The 25133-nt window shown below is 39.2% G+C and overlaps 1 protein-coding gene across 1 annotated transcript in view; it reads right to left on the bottom strand.

The window, feature by feature from the left end:
* Positions 1-25133, bottom strand: part of LOC126259790 (DNA polymerase epsilon catalytic subunit 1) — a 331065-nt gene that overhangs the window by 293524 nt on the left and 12408 nt on the right. The window contains exons 4-7 of the mRNA XM_049956798.1: positions 21713-21948; positions 17479-17719; positions 6056-6372; positions 3183-3429 (exon numbers count right to left, since the gene is read on the bottom strand). Of these exons, the coding sequence (XP_049812755.1) occupies positions 3183-3429; positions 6056-6372; positions 17479-17719; positions 21713-21948 (1041 nt within the window). The remainder of the gene's footprint in view (positions 1-3182; positions 3430-6055; positions 6373-17478; positions 17720-21712; positions 21949-25133) is intronic.

The raw sequence follows: 25133 nt of genomic DNA, 5'->3' as shown, positions 1-25133 counted from the left end.
AATACGAAAATACATCAGGAACTAGAAAAATAACCCTGCCCCCCCCCCCTTCCCCCCCCCCCCCGCCACCTCCACACACACACAAATTACAAAAAAGTAGTTTCACAGGTTGGCAACATTCACAACATAAACTAAAAAAAAAAACGAATTGACATAAACACTGTTACTGTGCAGAGTGAGAAACATACAACTTTAGTTCAATTTACAAAAATGACATGCAAATAATGCAGTGCAAGAAATACTGCAGACTGGCAAAAACTGACAAGTGCATATTTGAAGTCTTTTGCCATCAACTGCTGCTAGGAAGAAGGGAAGAAGCAGCGGTTTGGAGAATACCGAGAATGTATAAACTTATGTATCCAATTTGCAAAATAACCACGGAAGATGCATAATAAATAAAAGCAAAACCTCTCTGGTGTAATTCTCTTTAATGAAACTGCAGTAAGCTCAAGACGGAAAACCGACAATAACTGATTATCACTGATTTTAACAGCTCATCTACTCATTTACATCCATACTCTGCAAGCCACCTGACGATGTGTGGCGGAGGGTACTTTGAGTACCTCTATCGGTTCTCCCTTCTATTCCAGTCTCGTATTGTTTGTGGAAAGAAAGATTGTCGGTATGCCCCTGTGTAGGCTCTAATCTCTTCAATTTTATCCTCATGGTCTCTTCGCGAGATATACGTAGGAGGCAGCAATATACTGCTCGACTCCTCGATGAAGGTATGTTCTCGAAACTTCAACAAAAGTCCGTACCCAGCTACTGAGTGTCTGTCCTGCAGAGTCTTCTACTGGAGCTTATCTATCATCTCCGTAACGCTTTCGAGATTACTAAATGATCCTGTAACGAAGCGCGCTGCTCTCCATTGGGTCTTCTCTATCTCTTCTATCAACCCTAACTGGTACGGATCCCACACTGGTGAGCAATATTCAAGCAGTGGGTGAACAAGTGTACTGTAACCTACTTCCTTTGTTTTCGGATTGCATTTCCTTTGGATTCTTCCAACGAATCTCAGTCTGGCATCTGCTTATATGATCATTCCATTTTAAATCACTCCTAATGCCTACTCCCAGATAATTTATGGAATTAACTGCTTCCAGTTGCTGACCTGCTATATTGTAGCTAAATGATTAAGGATCTTTCTTTCTATGTATTCACAGCACATTACACTTGTCTACATTGAGATTCAATTGCCATTCCCTGCACAATGCGTCAATTCGTTGCAGATCCTCCTGCATTTCAGTACAATTTTCTATTGTTACAACCTCTCGATATACTATAGCATCATCCACAAAAAGCCTCAGTGAACTTCCGATGTTATCCACAAGGTCATTTATGTATATCATGAATAGCAACAGTCCTACAACACTCCCCTGCGGCACACCTGAAATCACTCTTACTTCGAAAGACTTCTCTCCACTGAGAATGACATGCTGCATTCTGTTATGGAAGATGCCAATGCAAACAAACGTATACTTTTTACAGTGTTTAGCAATCTATTTTTTGTGTGGTTGTCTCTTTTCATTATTTTGCAACACTCTTTCATTGTTTTGTGACACACTTCTATTTTTGAATGGTTTTCTCTCACTATTTTCTGATTGTTTTTTCGTTCATTGGCCAATTTTTCTTGCTTTCCTTGCAATCTTGCCTGCTTAACAGCAATATAGTACATTTAACAACCATCTCTTGTTTCAGATCTACCATATGTATTATGCAAGTCCTTTCACCAGCCAATTTATCTGTCTACAGGAACTCAGCAATTTTGATTATTTCTTTAGTGATCCTTCCCCCCCTCCCCCCCCCTCAACCTCCCTCCCTCTGTTCAGTGGTCTTTTTTCTGTACTCAGTGATCCTCTTTCTTTGTTGGCAAGTTTTCTATTTGTTTGTTATTCTTTTTTAACAGTTCTATTATCTCTTTCCACTTTTTTACAATCCTGTTCAGCAATCATTTTCCCTTGCTTATTAACAATTTATGTTATTTGGCTACTTCATTTGGTTTTCTCCCATTTTCTCGCATTTACTTCTGAGCAATCTTTACATCATTGTTAACAACTATCTCTTATGTCCACCTCCTGCACATTACTGCAGCATCTGACTTACTCCTATATTCCATACATCCTATCGTCTGAATGATCTGACCCTCTGCAAGAGCTCAAGAGCTCAAAAGCTGATATTGATAGTTTCCCGTTGTGTGTTTCTATGTGCTGCATATCAGTCTGCTATAAATGAGTGTTGTCTTTGCCCTACTTTATATGTTATTAAATCCAGGAATTTCCACAGCTGTTATTTGCCGCATTATGAAATATTTTGCCTCCTGTAGGTATGCATTAGACAGCAATTATGTCTCATAATTTTGTAGTTTTCTTGACTAAATTTTCCTTTTGAGACAATTCATACTCCATTTGTTGCATATAACTGAATGAGCACTGTTTTTTTTTTTTTTTTTTAATAAAGGGATGGCTCTCTTGCAGATAACTTAATAATTCTGAACAAAATATATTTTACAATTTCCTATTTTGTCATCTCTCTAATGTGATTATAACAACATCTGAAGTGTTTAAAAAAGTACTATGTTTCATGTATGCTAACTGGTATTTCATTCTCATACAGGAGTGCACGTAGCACTGGACTCTACAGAATTCCACCAGTGAGTCTCCCTAATATTACAAATCTTAAACACTTGAAGGGACCTTTTGGCTTCCCATTTTTCATTTACAGGATTTGGTATATCACTGTGCCCCAAAAGTGTGTGTATCTCCTATGCTATATAGCAGGAATGCACTGAACAATTTATTTATTTATTTAATTTTTGACATGTAACAGGTAACAATGTGAACCATCTTTAAGCACTATTCAAATACTGATTTGGGACTATTCTGCCACGTATATTGCCAAAAATTCAGGTTTAATCTGTATAGGACATTATTAAGAAAACTAATAAATTAAGTATTCCTTGGATAAATATTTTCACACGTTGTACTGAGTCAGAATCTTCAGAGAGAACCCCAACAGGGAATTAATGAGGATGAACACAAAAATAAGGCTAATAACATACATTTGATCAGAAGCTATAATAACTCTGACCTCTTCCTAACATGACAGAAAACAATAGGTAAATTACATACCAGTATCAACCATCAACACAACTAGCAAACATATGAGGCTTAAATATTGCTCACCTCATCAGGTTCCATTGGAATAATAGTGCACAGAGCAAATATGAAGGGATGAACATACTTCATGTACAGGTAATATGTGGCAACTGCATCTGATACTGAATAGTTGGACAAGACTTGCGGTTGTTCTGAAGCAAGTCGGCACATATCCTCCGGATCCAACTCTACAGGATCATAACGCAGTTTTGCCTTGGCCACTGCTTTCAAATTCTGGGAGCCCACAGGGAGATATGAATCACGTTTCACCCAACTGGAAGAAAATCATGTTTACTATTCAGTCCAAATTGCCTTCCTTCATTTTCTAAACATGTGCATACAACTTAATATTTGATATCATCCTATTACTTATAAATCAGTAATATTTTGAAAATGTGGCATTAACACAATCATTACTTAGTCTACAGCCCTGTTTTAAGTAAATTGGATTATTGGTACCCATATTAAAATTTCATATTCACAACATCCACATAAGCAGAAAAAAACATTGCACGTTAAGCTCACATTCATTAAATATAAAAGGCAACATCCCGACTGACTGATTGACTGACTGACTCACTCACTCACTCACTGGCTCATCACTGCCCAGCCTAAACTACTAAGGACAGAAACTTGAAATTTGCAGAGGCTGCTGACATTATACTGTAGGTGTCATTTAAGAAGGGACTTTTTGCAATTTTTGAAAAATGTCACTATTACGGAAATTTTGAAGCTAGGCAATAAAAATTGGTATTTGGTTTCTTGGTCAGAAATAAAAAAAAAACCACACATTTCAGAATTTTTTGAAATTCAACGCCTATGGTGGCGAAATAAGGAATGAAAGGTTTTTTTGAAGATAAGACATTATTAAAGAACTATGAAAGTATTTTTGAAGCTACATCCATGAAAATTGGTATTTGACTTCTCAGTTACAAATAAAACAAAAAATTTTTGTTACAGTGTTTTCGAAATCCACCCCCTAAGGTGGTGAAATAGGGGATGAAATGTTTTAAAATAGAGGATGAAATGTTTTATGAAATTCTTTGATTATGAAAACATTTTTAAAGATAAATCTATGAAAATTTGAATTTGGTTTCTTGGTTAGAGATAGATAAATACGTGTTTCACTTTTTTTGGAAATTCAGCCACTAAATGGTGAAATAGAGGATGAACACTTAAGCAAATATGTCGCTATATTAAAACAGTTAAAACTAAATCTATGAAAACCCACATTTCACTTCTCAGTTTGATAAAAGGAACTGTGTGTTAGAGGATTAAGGTTTGTATGAAAATATCATCACACAAACACAAAAATCTACGACTCCGGCTACCAGAATCACATTTTCGTCAGAAGTACATTCAGAAAAGACCCGCTTCTATGGCTCTCAATTAACTTGAAAAGTTTAGAAGGTTATGCAATTTGTGAACAACATAAAAAAAAAAAATAATGATGAAATGTCCGGCTAATACTTACTGGCAGGAGATAAAAATTCCTTGTACAGGACAACAGAAACATTTAAAATAGAAAATACTAATCCAAGCTTTTGGAATTTGTATGTTCCTTCTTCAGGGGTCAAAGAGGAACTGGTTGGGGTATGCAGGAAAGTGAAGGTAAGTCACTCAGACATTAGGCTGAGAGGGATCTAATTCAGCTATTATGAAAATGAGGGGAGACCCACAACTGGAGGGACCCTCTCAACCTACGGACTGAGTAATCTATTACCCTTTCGACCAATCATTCTTTCCTCTCAACAGAGGAAACATACTGAGTGTATCCCTTAAGTGTCACTGATGATTTTTCTGATGTTTTGGCATATATCTGCAATTTCATTTTTCCAGTGTCAAGGTAAAGTCAACCGAAAAAAATTCTGATCATCACAGCTAAATGGTTCTCTTTCCATGCAAAATGTTTTTAAAAGTAAAATTTTATGCACTCATTAGATAGAAAATCCCTTATCAGTAAAGTGTAAAATTCCATTTAACAACATCTATAAACAAGGACAAAGAATCACAAGGAATAACCAGTATTTCAGCAGCAACTGAGTAGTGCTACTATATGTGGGTACCAGACAGGATAGCAATGTAGTAGGCGGCACACAAGACTGGACAAGTCAGGCACAGAATCTGTGGGGAAATAATGTTGCATGAAATGTGGGCTGAGCAGTATTTGTTGGGTTGATTTCATATATGCACTGAAAAGCTGAAATTACAAAAATTTGCCAAAACACTAAAGAAAATGTGCTAAACTACTCTTAAGACAGACACCCAGTATAAGATTTGAATAGTATGATTACTTCTTAATACTTTAATGTTTCTACTGACAGTATTACGATTTTCATTTCCAAAAGTACTGGCCAGCCACTCTGCCTCTTTGAAATTTTAACAATTTTCTCACATAAATTTTGTGTTTTGAGACGAACATCGGTCAGAAACTGATGTTATAATTCTGTTTTATTTCTACATGAATATTTATGTTTGGGATGCATGTGTCAAATTATGTACGGTAACGTGACTACTTGTTTCTGCACGGTACCATATTCATCACTGTTCACGAAAGTGCTGATAATCAAATTTCACTGGAGAACCCCTGATACACCATTTCTGTAACTGACTCTTTTAAATAAAAATCTGCCTAAGCTTAGTCCAAATAATGAGCAATCTCTGCACATGTGTGATATTTGCTACATGTTAACAGCTGTCAGATTCAGTTTAGCTACTTTGTAAATAAAGACTGTAATTTTCTGCAACTTTTTTTTCAGTCTATACACTTCACTCTAAGAGTAACAAATACATACAAAATAATAAAAGTTTGTTCTTAATTTGTATTATCAAGTTTAATATGAAACATTTTAATAAGAACAGTTTAATAAGAAATCATAATGTTACAAAAACTATCATACCACAGACAGTCCATATGCATCGCAGGTCGGCAAGCATATACACCATCTCTATTACACGAAAATCCAATTTGCTGTTTCATATCTAGTTCATGAACTGCAGCTCTTGCTTCAACAAATGGCCAGTCAAAAAAGTCACCGTTGTAGGTAACAAAAATGTGTGGCTTGATATCAAGGATGTGGTCAAAAAATCTCTGCAACAACCCAGCTTCATCAGGTTCATTAAAAATTGTAAAGAGTCCCTCAAATTCTGGTTTAGGTGTATATTCAAAGTCTTCTATGTCTGCAGAGATTATTTCACGGTTAGTAATGAGATATCCCTGAAATATTAAAATAAATAAAATCAATTATATCACCATATTCAGGCCTTTATCAGTTTAGAAATCTTAGCAAGAAACAAACAAAAATACGTTAGAAAATAATGCCTACCAATACTATGGAAATTAAACAATGAGTACTATTTTCTTGATAATATTATCCAAGAAACCAAATATGTTATCGGTACCATGGTGACTGTATAACAATGAAAAAATTTTGAAAATACTCTAGTGAAAAATGCAGTATTTAGTTTTCAGCTCTTGAGTTAATATGTTTTAGAGCTATGGATCCACAGGAAAAATGAGAAAAATGCAGAAAACTAGCACCTTTAAAAAGAAGAGAAGAATATTAAATAAAAGATAAGATTCATGTCCCTTGAAAAAGTATTTGTGACTATTACTTGATCATTTCGACCCTCACCACCTTTTCCATCCATCCAATGATTTTGGATTGCAGAGGATAAGTGGTTCCATAAACATAGAATTTCAGTATGTCAGCTTTCATGTTTCACATTATTTTATGAAGTATAATTCCGTCAATCTATCTCAAAATGACAGTATTTTCAATGAAGCTCTTACATGAACTCTTCTGAGTCAATTTAGTCAGGTAGAAAAACCAGAGAATGTGTTTTTGAGTAGTTTATCAGTATTGTCCATTTAAAATGTTAAAGCAGATTATCCACGTTTCAAAGGTGGCCGGAGTGTTAGTCACATCAAACAGTATATTTTGCACTCACAAAACCCGTTATGTCCTTTGAAGCAGTCTTTTCCTCTCAATCTTTATCTGTCAGTAGCCAGATTGTATAAAAATAGATGAGAAATACTTTGCTCCTTTCAGAGTCAAACATGTCATCAATTTGTGGCAGTGGGTAGATATTCTTTTGAATGATACTGTTCAACTATTGGTAATTGACGGAAAAACGCGATGCACTACCTGTCTTCTTCACAAGGACCAAAGGCACTCTGAAGGATGAATATCATCATCAGACAGTACCTTTTTATGAATTATCTATCATTCAGCAGGAGATACCATTTACAAATATCTAGTGATGGAGTCATGATTTCTGCTGTTGACAAAATGTTCCACATTGTGTCATCCAGCCTGCTTGTCTCTGGAGTAAGACTTGAACACTCTCAAAAATTTATGCAGAATAGACAATCTTTTCCTCGGTCAGGTGGCAACCTTCTAGTGGCTGGACAGTAGATTCCTTCAGTGGGTAGTCAATAAAGATAGCGAAGTGCGGCCACTGAGTGGTTCAATGTCTCTAAGCACATCCCCTTAGGGAAGAGTTACCGCTGCTCATGGCAACTGGTGACTCAAAGCTCTCTTTGTCCACTTGTGATGGCTGTGATCATGATTGACATACAAATCTCTTTGGTGAAGCAGAGTACTTAACTGAGCATCCAGACAGTTGACTATAACTCAGCTTGTAGATGGTAGTATAAATGTGTCTTCAGTGATAGACAATCAGTCAGAGCAATCATTGTATGACCTTGAGATCTCTAACTTCATCAATCTGAAGCTCCAATATTCCACAGTCTATGATTATCTGTGACGCCTGTCAGCTGGATGCATTTTTCCATTTACAACTATCAGCAGACAGATCTTGAATCTCAAAACATAGTTTGATTCTGACAGTGGTGATAAGTATGCAGCATCACAGACAATGATACCTAGGAAGTGATTAGTGCGTGGATAGGTCAGTCAATAATGATATCTTCTGATGACTTGGCAACTGTCATCCCTGGGTGATTTTTAACAGTGATAGCCTCACCTCCATACTGATAACCTTGTTTAATTTTCCTGATTTTGATGGCTGGGAGAGAGGATTTCCCTCTGAATGGTGACAAACAATGACTGTGGCAGTTTGGAAAGCGGTCTCGATCAAGCTAAGCAAGAGGTTTCAGTCCACAGATGAGCAATAATCATTTGTAGTTTCTTGGTATCCACAGAACAGCTCTGCTGTCAGATACCTTGCACCATAATAGCTGCTAAAAACTCTTCTTCTTTACAGCAGCATATGAAGTGATAAGGACATCGACAATGGAAATGTATTGAAGTGCTATTCTCTGTTCTCAGAATGTACATTTTTTTGCACGGTGACTGAATTGGCAAAGGAGCTGGTTGAATCTGTGCCAGTGAGAACCTTGGATGTTGTCTTGACAGTTGTGCCCCAAGAGATCATAATTATCAAACGAGAAATAATTGCAGGAGGTGGGAATCTGTGACCTGTGTGTCGCTAGCCAGTGTCTACAACTGCTACACCATGGAGGACAAAGCACTTCATGCAGTAACATGTTTGGGAACATGCAGCACAGCAGTAGTCACTGGATGTGGAGCTTTCAATACTGATTTCATTTTGAGTAGTACTGACTTACAGCACCTAGAGTTAATGATGTCAATCTTTCATATGGTCCCTACAATAAGACTACCAACAAGAATGGAAAGATGTGGCAAAATAGTGCCTGACAATTCATTTCAAAATTAACAATCTTACCCCTACCAATCAGGTTTGGCTGACATGGGAGTTCTACAGTTTCACAGTTATAGATGTTGATTCAGCCATACTATTCAGAGAGAATTCACTGGATGACCAATGGGAAGAAGGTAATGAGGTGCACAATGTTGATGAGAAATTTAATTTTTTCCTACAAAGATACTAAAAACACTAAGAATCAAGTTTTTCTTTACACTTGACCAAAGCCAAAAAGAGTGGAAAGTGAAGAAAATGATGACTAACATTTGCCACGAAGCAAAAACTTTATTTACTGTAAACTTGGAAAAATTCTTCACCATGTTATCAAAACAGCAAAAAATATCAGCAATGCACAAAATTTAAAGAACAGAAAAAATATGGTTTGAAATATTATTGGCATGAAACAAATAAACTTAGTACAGCAAATGATATTTAATTCAACAATGACAGTAGCTGTGAGATAATTAACAATAAATTCAACCCATTAGCAACTAAACTCAACAAATTCTTCCTAACAGTAGCTGAAAACGCAGAAAAGAAAAAATGGACTAATGAAAACAGATCCGTTATTTACTCAGACAGGCACTGCAGACTCCACCAGAAAACACCAGGTTTGCCAAATCAACAGCCAAAGAAACTGGGAAAACAAGGTCACTGGAAAGTAACAACTGTTTTGGAGAGGAAAGTATTTCAACCAAAGTATTTTCTATGATCTTGTCAAGACCTTCAGTTGTGCATTGCATAGAATTGTACTATGGAAACTAAATAGTTCTGGTGTAAAAGGCTCTCTTTTCCATGGATGGAGTCATACTTTAATAATAAAAAACAGATTGTCACATTAACAAATGCTACAACAAGAAGCGGCCTGAATTCTGATAAGGGAAACATTAAATATGGTGTCTCATAATGTTTAGTGCTTTGCCCACTCCTGTTTTTGACTTGTACAAATGATTTCACAGGGACACTGTAGGGCTCCTTGATAATTGTGATCTTGCTGAAGACAAGAGTATACTGATGAAGGGCCCAATCCTGTATACCAGACACAGTCAGGGTAATCATGCAAGAGGCTTACAACTAGTTGACAGTAAATTGTTACTTTTACAAAGATTAATGTTATGATATTCTTAACAAATAAAAATAAATTCCAGAAGTAGGGATCAATGGGAATACACTAGCTGAAATACCATGTGTGAAGTTCAAATAATGGAAAGTCCAGGATGGAGTAACAACAATATGGAAAGAATAGATTGCTATTCACCTTAAAGAAGAGACACTGAGTCACAGAGAGGCACTACAAAAAATATTACTAAAATATTTAATGCTTTTGGACAAAGTCCTTCTTCTGATGAGGAAAATGAAGACACATTCACACAAGCACAACACACACACACACACACACACACACACACACACACGGCCACTGTGTCACAAATTTGTCCAAAAGCTTTAATATTTTAGTAGCCTTTTTCATTGTGCCTGTCTGCAACTCAATGCTTCCTCTACGTAGTGAGTAGAATCTATCCTTTCCATCTTACATGTGTGAAGTTTTGCAGGTAATAAACAGCGGTAGCACCATCACGAGGAAAAGTTAAAGAAAAAGTTCAGTTCTGCCTACTTTGCACTTATAAATCTCTCTAACTGTGTCGACCTGCAGAAGGGATTGCAAACATACTCTTATTCCACACAATAATGTTCTGGGGACATGCAGCTACCTGTGATAAAGTATTTATTCTACAGAAGTTTGCAGTATAAACATTAAGTAAAGTTGATAAGCAAACATCTTGTACCAGCATCTTCAGGGACATTGGGATTCTCATGCTTAGATGCCTGAAATATTTAGTCCCTAAGGGGAAATTTTCTACTCTGGCATATTAGTTTAATACAAATGGCCAGTAGGAAATACGACAGTCCCAGGTAATTTATCTTGTATTCTTATATTTATGTTTGTGTTTATTCCTTTTGAAGTTATTAATTTTAACTAACACTACTAGGATTAATTAAATATTCTCTAAAGTGAAATGTTGTTTATTGTATTTCATTTACAGAATCACAACAGTTTGGAATTTCATGTAGGCATGTTCCTACTTTGTTAAAACTGTGTGAATCCTTGACAGCTGGGGGTTGGGTGAAATGATGTACGGACACCTTGGCAAAGAATTCCACACTTTATTGCAACTATTATACACTGAATGGATACAAAACATGTTACTGTGATACCCACCACACAAAAGACAAATGGTAACTAATGAACAAAGATCATATTTTTGGTTACAAATAAAACATGTTCATAGCTGCTGCAGCCAATATGTTGGACAGAGTCAATCCTGAAGATCAATGCCACCAAAGAGCATATCCCCCTCCCCCTTACCAGTGCAGAGCACCACATAGGTGAGGGGTGGGGTGGGGTGGGGTGGGGTGGGGGAGGAGGGGGCCTGCTGTTGACTCCTGCATGTAGTCCCATAGAAATGATGGGGGGATGAAGGAATCTGCCACAGAAGGAGTGGGGAAAGTCACCATCTGCTGTGTGTGTGATGTGTGGACATCTCTCCAGTCCTGGTGTTGAAGCTGTCGTGTAGGTCTGAAGATCCACATAAGAAGTGTTGGGTATGGGAGAGGTTGACATAAGAGGGGTGGAAAGATCTTAATCCTGCTCTTCTGTTAGGATACAAGCAGGTTTGAGATGGCAGACAGATACTGTTGTGGGTTTGTCTTTCAGTAGTATAGAAAATGTTTGTTCCCCCATTGGAGTACTTTGTACGGGCCCATGTATGGTTGCTACAGTCAGTTGCAGACTGCATCAGCCGTTGCGTGTGAGGCAAGAATGTGAGTGTTGTTAATGTAGTGTTGGATGTTCTGTACAAGCTTGCGTTAATGGTGGGGAAGATAAGGGAAAGTCCACTGGGAGTGTAAACCATTTGCCATATAGTGCCTCTGCAAGCAACAACTTCAGGGCATCTTTGCATGCTGCACAGGTGCCTAGCAGAACTCAGGGTAGAGCGGTTGGCCATTGTGTATTGTGGCACATTAAAGCGGCCTTCAATGTCCAATGCCATCTTCCAACTAACCTGTTGCCCTGTGGGTGGTAGGCCATTGTGTGAAATCAATAAAAGCTGCACAGTTTGCACAGCTCAGCAAAGAGGAGGGATTCCAATTGCTGCTCCTCGCTGTATGGTATAAATAGGAGGCAACTGAAATGGAAAATCCAGATGTTAATGAAAGTCCTTGCCTCTGTTTCAGTTGTTACATCATCTAAAGGGATTGCTTCTACCCTATGGGTCGTGCGATCAATGGGCGATGGGATGTATTTATATCCTTTGGCCTCAGGTAAGGGCCAGCTAGGTCCATGTGTACATGCTGGAAATGTCCTTTCAGTACAGGAAATATGCCTTGTGGGTGGAGTGTGTGCTGTCCATTCCTGCTACACTGGCATGGAACACAGGTCCTCGCTTATTTTCTGCAGTCTTCTGTGATCCCAGCCAAAAAAGAGGTTTGGTAATAAACATCATGGTGGGGTGAACTGCGGGGTGTGACAGGTTGTGAAATTGTTAAACATTAATTCCCTAAATAGCATGGAGATCAGTGGGCGTGATCTGCTATGTGAAGAGTCACACCATAGTTTAACACTAGAGTTGGGTAATCTTATTTGTTCAAGTCACAGGCCAGTGTTGGGGTCACCTTTTAGAGTTCATGTAAATGATTGTCTTTTCCTTGTGCATTCACTGGACCCTCAGCTCCTTGCTGTAGGACAGTGTTGATGGCAGCGTCACTAGCGTCAGTACTGGTCAACCGGTCGGCTATTGGAGAGGGGTGGTCTAGGCTCATGGTTCTCTGTATAGACTGTTTTATTTCACAAATGAGTACAATCTCAGAAAAAACTGGATGATTTATTCAAGAGAAAAAGCTTCACAAATTGAGCCAATCAATAATGTGTTGGTCCACCTCTGGTCTTTATGAAGCCGGTATTCAGCTTGGCATTAATTGATAGAGCTATTGGAAGTTCTCCTGCAAGATATTGTGCCAAATTCTGACTAAATGGTGCATCAGACCCTCAAAATTCCAAGCTGGTTAGAGGACCCTGCCCATAATCTTACAGATGTTTTCAATTGGAGAGAGATCTGACAACCTTAATGACCAAGACAGGGTTCGGCAAGCACAAAGACAAGCAGTAGAAACTCTCACTGTGTGTGGGCAGCCGTTATCTTGCTGAAATGTAAGCCCAGGGTGGCTTGCTATAAAGGGCAACAAAACGCCACATAGAATATCATCCACTTACTGCTGCGCTGTGAGGATGCTGCGGGAAACAACCAAAGGGGTCCTGCTATGAAAAGAAATGACACCCCAGACCATCACTCCTGGTTGTCGGACCATATGGCGGGCAATGGGTTGGTGTCCCACTGTAGTCCAGGGCATCTACAGACATATCTTTGCTGGCCATCTGGGCTCAGTTCACAATGGGACTCGTCACTGAAGACAATTCTACTACAGTCAATGAGAGTCTGGGCTCATCCACAGCATCCTTACAGTGCAGCACTACTTCAACAAAATTCCATACCCTGTTTTGTTGCCATTCGGAACAAGCCAATCTGGGCTTGTATTTCAGCAAGATAACGTCCGTCCACAAAAGGCGAGAGTTTCTACTGCTCTTCATGTTTGCCAAACCCTACCTTGGCCAGCAAGATTGTCAGATCTCTCCACAATCGAGAACATCTGGAGCATTATGGGCAGGTTCCTCCAACCAGCTTGGGAGTATGACAATCTAATACACCAATTGGACAGAGTTTGGCATGACATTCCTCAGGACATCCAACAACTCCGTAAATTAATACCAAGCTGAATAAATGCATTCATAAGGGCCAGAGATGGAACAAACTGTTATTGACTTACTTGATTTGTGAAGCTCTTTCTCTTGAATAAATCATCACTATTTTCTGTGATTCTAACTATCTGTTTGTCTGTACATGTACACTGCATCTACTGATTTCTGTCCATTTGGTTAATTCCTTTGTGGTGTGTCTTTCTTTTGTGTTAGGGTGTGTCTGGAACGCTTGTGACATTTCTTCCAACCATGGACAGTTCGGCTGCCCTTAGTGTTGTTTGCGGAAGAGGAGATAGTGAGGGGCGCCTGGATTTTGGTTGCCCATGGGGTGTAGTGCCAGTAGAAATGCATCATTCCTACGAATCTGCATAGCTCCTTGTAGTAGGTCGTGGGCCTGGAAGTGAGCTGTATGAATTCAGTGCTCTCTTCTGTTGGCCTGATCCGCGGTGATGAAATCGAATGTCCTAGGAAAGTTACAATCTGCTGATGCAAGTGGTCTTTTTCAATACTGATAATAACAGCTAGCTGTTCTAAGGTATGGACAGTCTGTAAGATGTGGTCTTCATGCTCTTTGGGCATAGCAGAGAATAACAGTATGTTTTTCAAATATGGGAAACAGAACTGAATTTGTGTACAGCTGAGTTGATGAATATCTGCCATGTTTGAGCTGCATTTTTAAAATCTGAATTGCATGAACAGATATTAAAATAACATGGAGGGGATGATAATGGTAGTTTTAGAAACATTTCAGCCAACCTTGGTATTTGCAAATATGCATTTCAGCAGTCTACGATGCTGCAGATCGTTGTGCTTGATAAAAAGTGTGTTAAGTCCTGTATATCAGGTGCTGGGTAGCACTCGGGGATTGTCCGAATGTTGAGTATTCTATAGTCCCTGCACATCCAGAATGTACCGCTTTTTGTGTGGGCCATATGTATTGGCGAAGCCCAGGTCCAAGGGCTGTTTGAAGGGTTGATAATGCCCATCTCTGTGGCTTTGTCAGGAGTGTCCCTCTGTCATTTCAATTCTGAGTACAGTCACCAACAAGAACGAACATGTTTGTCATAATTTTTTTATTGCACAAACACTTGCTGCACTGTCACCAGTTGGATCCTGTGTAACATTTACCAAAGAAAGGTGTTTTGCTGATGGTGACTGGGCAATGTTCATGAAGACTCAAGCAGATTGAAGCAATGTCGGGCATAAGTTGCAGTCTAGCCTCCGCTAGCTGGTTGTGACACTTGTACAGTAACCTGTGATGGGATGCGTTATTCTCTTGTAGTGCGAGGTGCTCATTCCTGGCTTCAATGTATGGATGATCAGTTGCTGTCAGCTGATTCTTGGTGGAGAACCATAGCAGATGGAGCCTTGTGTCCCAATGAAACGTAGGTGTCCTTGTGCTGTGATGTAGCTGATATATGTGGTCGTCTGATAGTACCCTCAATGGCAATATTATTTGAACCACAGAGCAGTACCCCTTCCTGTAAATCTGGGCGTAGATGGAACTGGCATAGGAAATCAGTCCCAATCAGTAGTTCATTCACGTCGGTGTGTAGGAATGTCCATGTGAAGTTTTGGTCACCTCCGAGGTCTTGTCCACTGCCAATATCAATGTTGTGGGTGAAAATTCCATAAGTTGTGATAATCAATCCATTTGCCACTCATAGTGTAAGTGCAGAGTCAGGGCCACGATGTTGGTATCCAGAATCGTACGATTTTGGACTCCAAGCCAACAAAAAGTGCTGTTTGGTGTGACGATGTCACCCACAGAGTGGGAAGCTGTTGTGGAGGGGTGGGTGGGGCAAACTGGTTTGATTTGCCAGGTACAGTGAGTGATGAACTTGGCCTCTGATGCCTAGTGAAGGTTGTGGGAGGTATTTGGATGTTGGCAGGGCTGGGAACATTTGCGTGCGGTGGTGCCAAAGTGGGTGTGAAACCACAGCCACTATGCGATCTGTTGGCTGTTTTTCATATCCTGCAGTGTAGGTGGTATCACACCATCTGTTACCATCAGCTATGTGAGTTGTGGCACAGTCGGGTGGGCTCAATGACACGCTGTGGTGGCAATGGGTGTCATCAGGTAGGTATGCTGGGTAGAAGGGCAAAATGACCGCCAATGCTCTGAGCATGGAGCGTCAGGGAACCTCTGGTGGGTTGGGTGCTGCTCAGTGGTGGCCTGACAAAGAGGGGGGCAAGATGGCCGTTGTTGTTCCGTGCTTGGCATACTGGATAACTTGGGGAGGGATCAGTGCCATTCAGTAGCAATCTGTCATCTCTGTGGGCAACAAGGCCGCCAACAATATGTAGTGCCATGGCTATGGGTAGTGAGGGTTGCCATTCTGCAAAGCGTGTACGCGATCTGCCAACTGTAATTTATATTCCAGTGAGAGTCCTGCACTGCATATTACCACAGCTTAGATCTCATGTGGCAATTTGCTCAACCATGGTGCACTGACCAATGCTGAGTCTGACTACTGAACTGTAAACGGTCAGTACATAATAATCTTTAACATGGTTAATAAGGTAGTTGGGTATGCCAAATTATGTAACTTCAACATTGAAGCCTTTGTACATGGTGGTAATGAAAATAATGAAGTAGTTCAGCACCAATCTGGATATTGTAATATTAATTGTTAAAGGTACTTATGGCGTGATATCCAACACTCATAGCTTCTACATTTTAGAAAACAAATTGTTTAAAATGTGCCTTTGTTCTCTGATGACTCTGATGTCACATGTGGAATTGCTTGTATTGATATTTTTTTCATTGTAATTAATATATAGTGTAAATGCTAATGATATCTAAGTTTGTTCACGTTGGCGTAATGTTATTTAAGGGACCACAGCTTTGACTGCACAGTTGTACAGTTTGAGTCCAGTTCAGTTTCAGGTATGACTTTGCTCAATTCATCACAGGTAGGTATGTATGTATGTTTGTTAATGAAAAGTTAAAAATAAATCACAAGATTTAAGAAAGAATAATGGTTGTAGAAAAGTCACTCATTAAGTCATAAGTATGCAAGAACACTCCAAGAGATTCATACCAACGCTTTCTGCTGCAAATGAATAAAATATGTTAAATTCATTATTAATAACAGACAGCTTCAATTGGGCAAGTATAAATTTTTCAACCACATGTTCCTACTCAAAAAGACTTCATCTAGTTTCTTGCAAATACTTGAATTCAATATAGAGTAACACATGTTAGTACCGTATGTGTCATAATTTGTTATCAGTATGCAGATCATTAAAGAAGGGCTTCTGCCTGTTAATGCATAGCTCGACTCATTCTGAACTCTCCTTCATTATGGGATTATCAAAACTGTGTGTGAAAGAAGTCATGATTCAACTGAAGCAAATTCATTATCATGGATACCTACCCTATGGGAGAGTGATATGTCACATGGAGCTCAGATTGGACACAAGCCTTTTGGAGATGGATGTTGATATCCATGAAAGTAGCTCAGTATTTGGAGAATGTCAGTTAAGAAAAATTGTTGCAATGTTGAATGAAGTTGAGTTCTTCGACATCACAACTCGAAACGACAAAGATACATCATAATCAATAAATCTGTAGCAAGGCAGCAGATGCAATTTCCAGTAATTAAGGAACACCTTTTCTATTTAGCCATTATAATGTTGGCACAGAGAAGATCCCCATGATTTATTTATAGGTCTTGTGCTCATCGAAAAAGAAGTTATGACATATTATTTATAATGTAATTTGGTTCACTGGGAAGGAAATGAAAACTATTCACTGAAGTACCAGTACTAAAATTGTGTTAAGGAATCAAAACAAGATTGCACAAAACTTACCTGTCCATCAATCATATATGATATCATCATAATTTGATCACTGCTGGCATCAGGAAACTTAAGTGGAAGTTTAGTTGTTTCAATGTCGAACGCCAAGACAATGGCATCAGGCCGCTCAATGATATCATCTCGTTTCTTTATTATTGGTGGTTCAGTGCCTCTACTCTGCACTGAGTACCACGAGCCACAGAAGATCTTGTTATCAAGTGACACTCTTATGTGGTATGGTACATCATATTCCCTAATAAAAAAGACAACTGAACATAAAGATGGAGACTCAAAATGGAATTATAAAATAAATTCTGCATGAGAGTACAAGCTGGATTTAATATTAAAATGTGAAGATACAAATTTTTTATTTGGCTACTACTGTCTTATCATAAAAAGTTCATAAGACAGAAAAGAAGAAAAAAAATGTTAAGACTCTTAACTCAACTTACCCCCACCACTTCCCTTCTCCAGTTCCAACACATCCATAAGATGTGACAGTAAACAAACTGCATTACTGCTTGAGGAATAAGTTAAGTTGTGGAAATACATGGAACTTGTAAATTGTGAGAATAGCAAAAGCAATATGAGCTGGACTATCTGAGACAGACATCACCTGTACTACAGCAAGAGCAAGTGTAAAAGTTAAGCTAACAAATTATTGTTTGTATGTGTTCAGTCATTGTTTGTGATTATCACTTATTTCTGATGTTCATGTACACCAATAATTCAGTAAATGCTAAAATATCTATTTTATTTGAACAATGAGATATAAGCAGTCTTCAGAGAAATCATGTAGTATTATTTCATAGGATGTCTTGGCACATCCATCACTTACAAAACTGAAATTATCCCAATCAAATGTAGGATCATTAAAGACTTTCCCAACTACGACAATAAGATTGGGGAACATACATACTTGTGAGTTGAGATTCCCTTTAAAGCTTTCAGTTACATCTGGGAATAAGTCTGGTGGTCAATAAAAAGACCCACTCATAAGTTTAAGCTAATCCTTCATAATAGGTCTCGCCCGAGGAGTCTTGAACGGAGCTTGAATTATATCTTGGTGGATTCGACATTGACTACTGAGGCAGATACACCACATCTATTTTCCATTTGCCCATCCTTTTGATGTACAGGAGGTACATAAAGTTCAGGAACACTTTCAATTATTCATTGCACAAGAACCAAACATTGTACAAATATCATACATATGTCATTTTGAAGAGAAACCCTGAAAGTTTTTTTCATGTATACCGCCACAGCATAGTTTGGTAATCTGCCGATAGCACTAGTCGCAAACGCGGTGAGTTCAGGTGCCGAGCGAGTTTTCTGTGTCTTGAAGTTCGAAAAAAATAAGTGTGTTACAGCTGTTCAACAGATGTTTAGAACAAAGTATCGTAAGAAGCCACCAACAACGAAGGCCACTTACCACTGGCACAACAAATTCGCTTCGAGGGCTTGCTTTCGCCCGGCAAAGAGAAGCGGACGTCCCAGTGTAAGTGAAGTGAATGTGGAGCATGTACGAGAGACCTTCATAAGGAGTCCAAAGAAATCAGTGCATTGTGCATCCCGTGAACTCGAAATGGCTCCAATGTCAGTGTGGAAAGTCCTGCGACAGAAGCTGTCTACGAAGTCATTCAAACTGGAGCTAGTGCAGAAGCTCAATGACGATGAAAAAGACAATCGTTTTGAGTTTTGTTCGCAGTTGCAACTACTGAATGAGGCTGGGAATGGCATTGTTGATCGCGTAATTTTTAACGACGAAGCCACTTTTCACACTAATGGGAAAGTGAACAGGCATAATTGTCGAATCTGAGGTACAAAGCACCCACATTAATGCACTGAATTTGTGCGTGATTCCCCAAAGGTAAATGTTTTTTGTGCCTTGTCACGTCGAAAACTGTACAGGCCATTTCTCTTCGCTGAGAGCACTGTCGCTGGATATTCCTACTTGGACATATTGCAGCAAAGGCTGATGCCTCAAACGCAATCAGATTCTCTATTCATCTTTCATGTCCATTATAATTATCCGGGCTGTTATGCCATGGTCGGTTGATGAATTCTGTGTCAATTCCCAACGTTTCGTCCCCGTCTGCGGAGGACATCTTCAAGGGGGTCTGTAGCTCGATGGAAGGTCCAACACACCCACTTGCTTGCTACTGACTGAGTCAGTAGCGAGCCAGTGGGTGTGTTGGACCTCAGTCAGTAGCGAGCCAGTGGGTGTGTTGGACCTTCCATCGAGCTACAGACCCCCTTGAAGATGTCCTCCACAGACGGGGACGAAACGTTGGGAATTGACACAGAATTCATCAACCGAACACGGCATAACAGCCCGGGTAATTATAATGGACATGACATTTCCGGCCGTGAAAGTCTACATTTTAGTATCATTCATCTTTCAGTAGGATGGGGCTCCACACCATTTTCATCATGAAGCTTGTGGGTACCTGAACACGGAGCTGCCGCATCGATGGATCAGCCGTGCTACAGAAGGGGACAGCTGTTTCATGAAATGGCCTCCCCAATCACCAGAGCTCACTCCGTGTGACTTTTTTTCTGTGGAGACACATTAAAGATCTGGTGTATGTACTGCCTCTACCACGTGATGTAGCAGAGCTCCAAGAGAGCTGCCACAATCAACAATACCATCCTGGGACTAGTATGGCAAGAATTCGATGACAATATATTGATTTCTGCGGGTCACTCATGGTTTGCATATCGAATGTTGGAAAAAAAAAATTTCAGAGTTTCACTTAAAAATGCGATATATATGACATCTGTACAAATTTAGTTCTTGTGCAATAAATAATTGAAAGTGTTCCTGGACTTTATGTACACCCTGTACACTTAGATCTACCCCAAAGATATCATTGCTGCCAATTTTTATTTTTAGCTAGTTTTCTGTCCCTAGAAAACTCTCCATTGACTTTAGACCAAGATTATCAAATTCAAAAGCTGGCATGGACCATATAACCAAAAGCATGGAGGCAGGCCTTCAACTTCAGTTTTCATACTAATGTAAATTTACTAAGGAAAATACATTACAATGCATAACTAATGAATATGACCCTGACAAGCAAGATATAGCTCCATCTCTACTTGCTTTCTTAATTAATACTGGGCATCCTTTCACCAAGCATCTACAATACTACACATGTTTGAACGCTGTTGACACCAGTTGAAAACATCATAATCACCAACACTGGCAACTTTAATGATATGCGTCAAGCAGACCTACATAGCAAACCAATACAGCTACATCATCAGATTGTGCTGACAAAGACATGAATCCCCAGCAGCGAACTCTTCAGTTTTTTAAAGCAAACACTATTGCTCCATTGGCCTGACAGCAGTGCATTCTGAAGGAAGGAGACTGCAAAACACACGACTGGAATCTTCTTCTATACTCTTTGAGTCTGTCGTATAGTAGTCGCCTACCAAAACATTCACTGCTGTAGCTGAGTCGGCATTAAGTTGATTCCTTTAACAGCTGCATTGGGCTTGGCGGGCCTACCTCAACCAATAACGCAATACAATTTTGTAAATGCCTCTATGGCAACACATCAGTGTTGTCACAGCTCTGTAGATGACATTTTCACCTGCATCTATTAGTGTTTCACAACTATGAGCTAGCAACAGCCCTGCAAGGTGATAGGAATCTTCTTACACCAACTCAACTATTGTCAGGTTTTGTATGCCAGTCATAAGGTGACTCAGTATTTACATATCACTAGACTGGTGCAGCATACTGCACATATAATTTTTTAAAGAGCCATTTGCAGCCTGTGAGTTTGACACTATTGGTCTAGATAATAGCTGCAGGAGACACCAAAATGTTAGTACATGAGCCAAAGAGTCATCAAATGTCAGCGCATTTGTGATGAAGTCTCCGAGTTTAATGTACTTTTAAGTAAGTTTTATTGCTTTTTGGGAGTGCTTCAAACAATGGGGCATCATTGCGAATTCGTCTTTACTCTTTAGTTCATTAATCCCACCCCAATTTTTCTGATCATTATTGCATACTACATACTCCTCTATCTTTATTCTGTTCACTTAATGACCACCTGTCTGGAAGTTGCCCATTTCACTATGCAAGCTATTTCATCTTGGGATTTCTCCTACCAAGACAGTGATGCCTTGGATGTCAGTTCTTCCAAATATCAATGACAATACTTCATAATACTAATTTATTGTTATATTTCACTGCAATTACATATAAAAGCATTAAAAAAACCTTCATTACCTTATGTCCATAATACTCTCCAGATGGTCAGTAGCAGTACGCTTAGTTGCAACATCTATACCTTCCTTGTTTGCCAGAGCATTGCTCAACATTTCTGAGTAGACTGTACGTCCTTTGTGCCGTTCACGATTTTTACGAACAGCAGCCAGAAGATCTTTACGAACTTTCATTAAGTCAGTAATGCTTACAAATGAAAGTTTCAGGTATTTTTGTTGAAGGCCAATTAAATGGTTTGGCTGCTCACACAGAGAAAAAAAAAGTTTATTAATATTCAAAAGTATTATTATCTATTCTCTTTTGTCATCAACAACATGAACACAACACTTCACTTACATGCACTCATTCTCATTACAGTCACACTTAGCGCATAGCTCTCACATATTGCAGTGAGTGCTAATAAAGAAAGCCTTTGCGAACACCTGGAGGATAATCCAGCCAGCAATACCACACAGCATTTACATTTTTTACAGCACATAATACATATCTTTCCTGCAGTTTAATATTACAAGCAAAATATGGCTACAATTTTATTAAATACGTCTGAACCGTACATCAAGTACAATAGCCAATAAAATGCTCCTATCCGCTACTCAACAAATACACAAATGTTCAGTGTTTCACATATTACGAAAGAAATATCTGTTTTAAAAATGCTTTGGCAATGTAGAACACAGTTGTTATTGGGTACATATACAGTGGTCCATAAAGGAGTTACCCTACCTCCAGCACAATGAATTATGGGAAAGCAGTCCTTACCTGGGTCAGTAACTAATGCTTCATATGAAAACATCTCATAGCTTGAATACCTTATTCATAAACTATGACCTGGTGTCAAGTGGATTACGGGATCGACCTCAGTCTTCTCCACATACCTACCCCTCACCCACCTCTACCCTGCTCCAAGAACTGCACTTCAAGTCATCCTACACCACACCCACTTCCCATTATCTCCCCTACCCAATCCACTCCTTCACATCATTGTGTACTACACTAGATCACTTGGTGGTGTAATGCCCATATGACATTCCTAATTCACTGTAGCCACTGCCTCTCTCTCCCATCCATCAGCTCCCATTTTCTATCCCCCCCCCCCCTTTCTCTCCACGATGCACACATTCTTTATGGATTGAAAAGGAATTCACCAAAAAGCTATGTAGGTTCTCAGTGGCGTGTTTTGACAACTCAATGCCTCTACTATTCAGTAAGTTATTACTTTTAAATCTTTAATTATATATACAGGATGGTTCCTTGATGATGTTACAAACTTTCAGGGATGATGGAGAAGGGTAAAAGTATTAATTTGAGGTAAGGGGCCCCAGTCTGGAAACAACCAAGTCAAAGTTATCAGTGAAAATCGTTCTGATACCTCTGTCAGAGAAATACATGTAATAGTGCTTTTGTTTCTCAGGTTGTTGGGCAGGCAATTTTAACAGGTGACAGTATGGACCAAAACAAGAAAAAACATACGGTAAACATGGACTCTAAAATGCATACCTTAAGAGCTACGAGCAGTTGTTCATATTCGGTACAATGAAACGTCTCTCCTACTGAACTAGTGCCCATAGCTACGAAGGTATGCATTTTAGAGACAATGCTCACTGAAGGTTTTGTTTATTGTTTTGGTCCATACTACCATCTCTACAACTTTCCTACACTACAGACTTATCAACAACCTTACCGGTATATGCATTCTACTGTCAGAGGTATCGGAATGATTTTTGCTTATAACTTTCGACTTAGTCATTTCCGGACCAGGGTCCCTTACCTCAAATTGATAAATTTATCCTTCTCCATCATTAATGAAAGTTTATAACATCATCACAGACTCATCCTGTATATGCCACAGCATGCATGAAACTTCTTCAGAACAATGAAATTACAAGAAGTTTTCATAGCTTTAAGCTAGGAACACATGTTAATGAACCATATTCATTTTAATAATGACATTACACTGATCAGACAAAACATAATGATAAGCACTTTAATAGTGTGTTGATCCATCTTTGGAACACATTATAGCAACTATTCTGCCTGATATGGATTCAGCAAGTCCTTGGCAGGTTTCTGGAGGCATGTGGCACAAGATGTCTATGCACAGGCCACATAATTCCCGTAATTTATAGGTCAGTTGGTTGATGACATGGAGTTGATGCCCAATAGTGTCCCTTTGGACTCGGAGGCAAATTTGGAGGCCAAGACACCAACATGAGTTTGCTATCATATTCCTCAAACCACAGGAGCATCATTCTGGCCTTGTGACATGCGTAGTGATCCTGCTGGAAGATGCCATAGCCATCAGACACAATCTCAACATGAAGAGATGCAGGTAGTCTACAACAATGTTAATGTAGTCTACAGGTGTCACAGCATCTTCAATTACTGCAATAGGTCCCATGGAAGCCCAGGCAATAGTCTCCCACAGAATAACACTGCACACACATGCCTGCATCCATGGCATGGTGGATGTTTCAAGCACCCATTCACCTGGATGTCAGCTATTAGGACACAGTGACTCGTCTGGTGCAACAAAAAGCATGATTCACCTTACCAGACATGTTTCTATTGATGCATGGTCCAATACTGATAATACTGAGTCACCACATTCATAATTGACAATGTCATGGGGTCAAAATGGGAATATATATTAATTGTCTTAGTGGAGCTCCATGTTCAACAATGTGCAATGAACCATTTGCTCCAGAATATATGCCTGCACCAGCTCTGTACTCTGTCCTCAGATTTTCCACAGATTGCCATCTGTCCTGCTTTACAGTGGGCAAGCCAAAGCCACCTACCTCTACATTCTGTAATGAAGCATGGACATTCAATATCTTGTCGTCTATTCGTGGTTTCACAGTCCTTCAATTACTTTCCATCAATGCTCATGACAGCAGCAAGCAAACAGCTGACAAGCTTCACTGTTTCTGATGTTCTTTCCCAGGTGCTGGACTGTAATGGTTTCCCTTTGTCAAAGGATTTCCCCATTCACACCCTGTACAGTTGTTAGGATGATTCCCCATTCATCTCTGGTCCACTTATATACTTTCTTTACTGCATCAAATGCCTACACGGCCACCAGGCAGCATTTTGTCTCACAGTGGGCTGTGGTCATAGTGTTTTGACTCACAAGTATATACAGCTGCCCTCCAGGGCAGACAAACTTAAACAGCAAATGGAAGCACTTTAGACACGAATTTTGAAACTACCTTAAAAACCAATTGCAATAAGACTAAAATAATATATAACAAACATACAAAAAATAAAACAGCTCTAATTAACAATGAAGTCATAGATCCAGTGCATAGGTTTCTATACTTAGGACAGTTTAAGTCAAAGATTGAACAATGAGAAAAACAAACAAACAGAAGAGTTAAATTGGCCTGGAATTCCTTTTGGAAAACTGAATGGAGTTTTCAAAACT

Source organism: Schistocerca nitens, chromosome 5, assembly GCF_023898315.1.
Source record: "Schistocerca nitens isolate TAMUIC-IGC-003100 chromosome 5, iqSchNite1.1, whole genome shotgun sequence".
Lineage (NCBI taxonomy): Eukaryota > Metazoa > Arthropoda > Insecta > Orthoptera > Acrididae > Schistocerca > Schistocerca nitens.
This window is presented reverse-complemented; position numbering and strand designations above follow the sequence as displayed.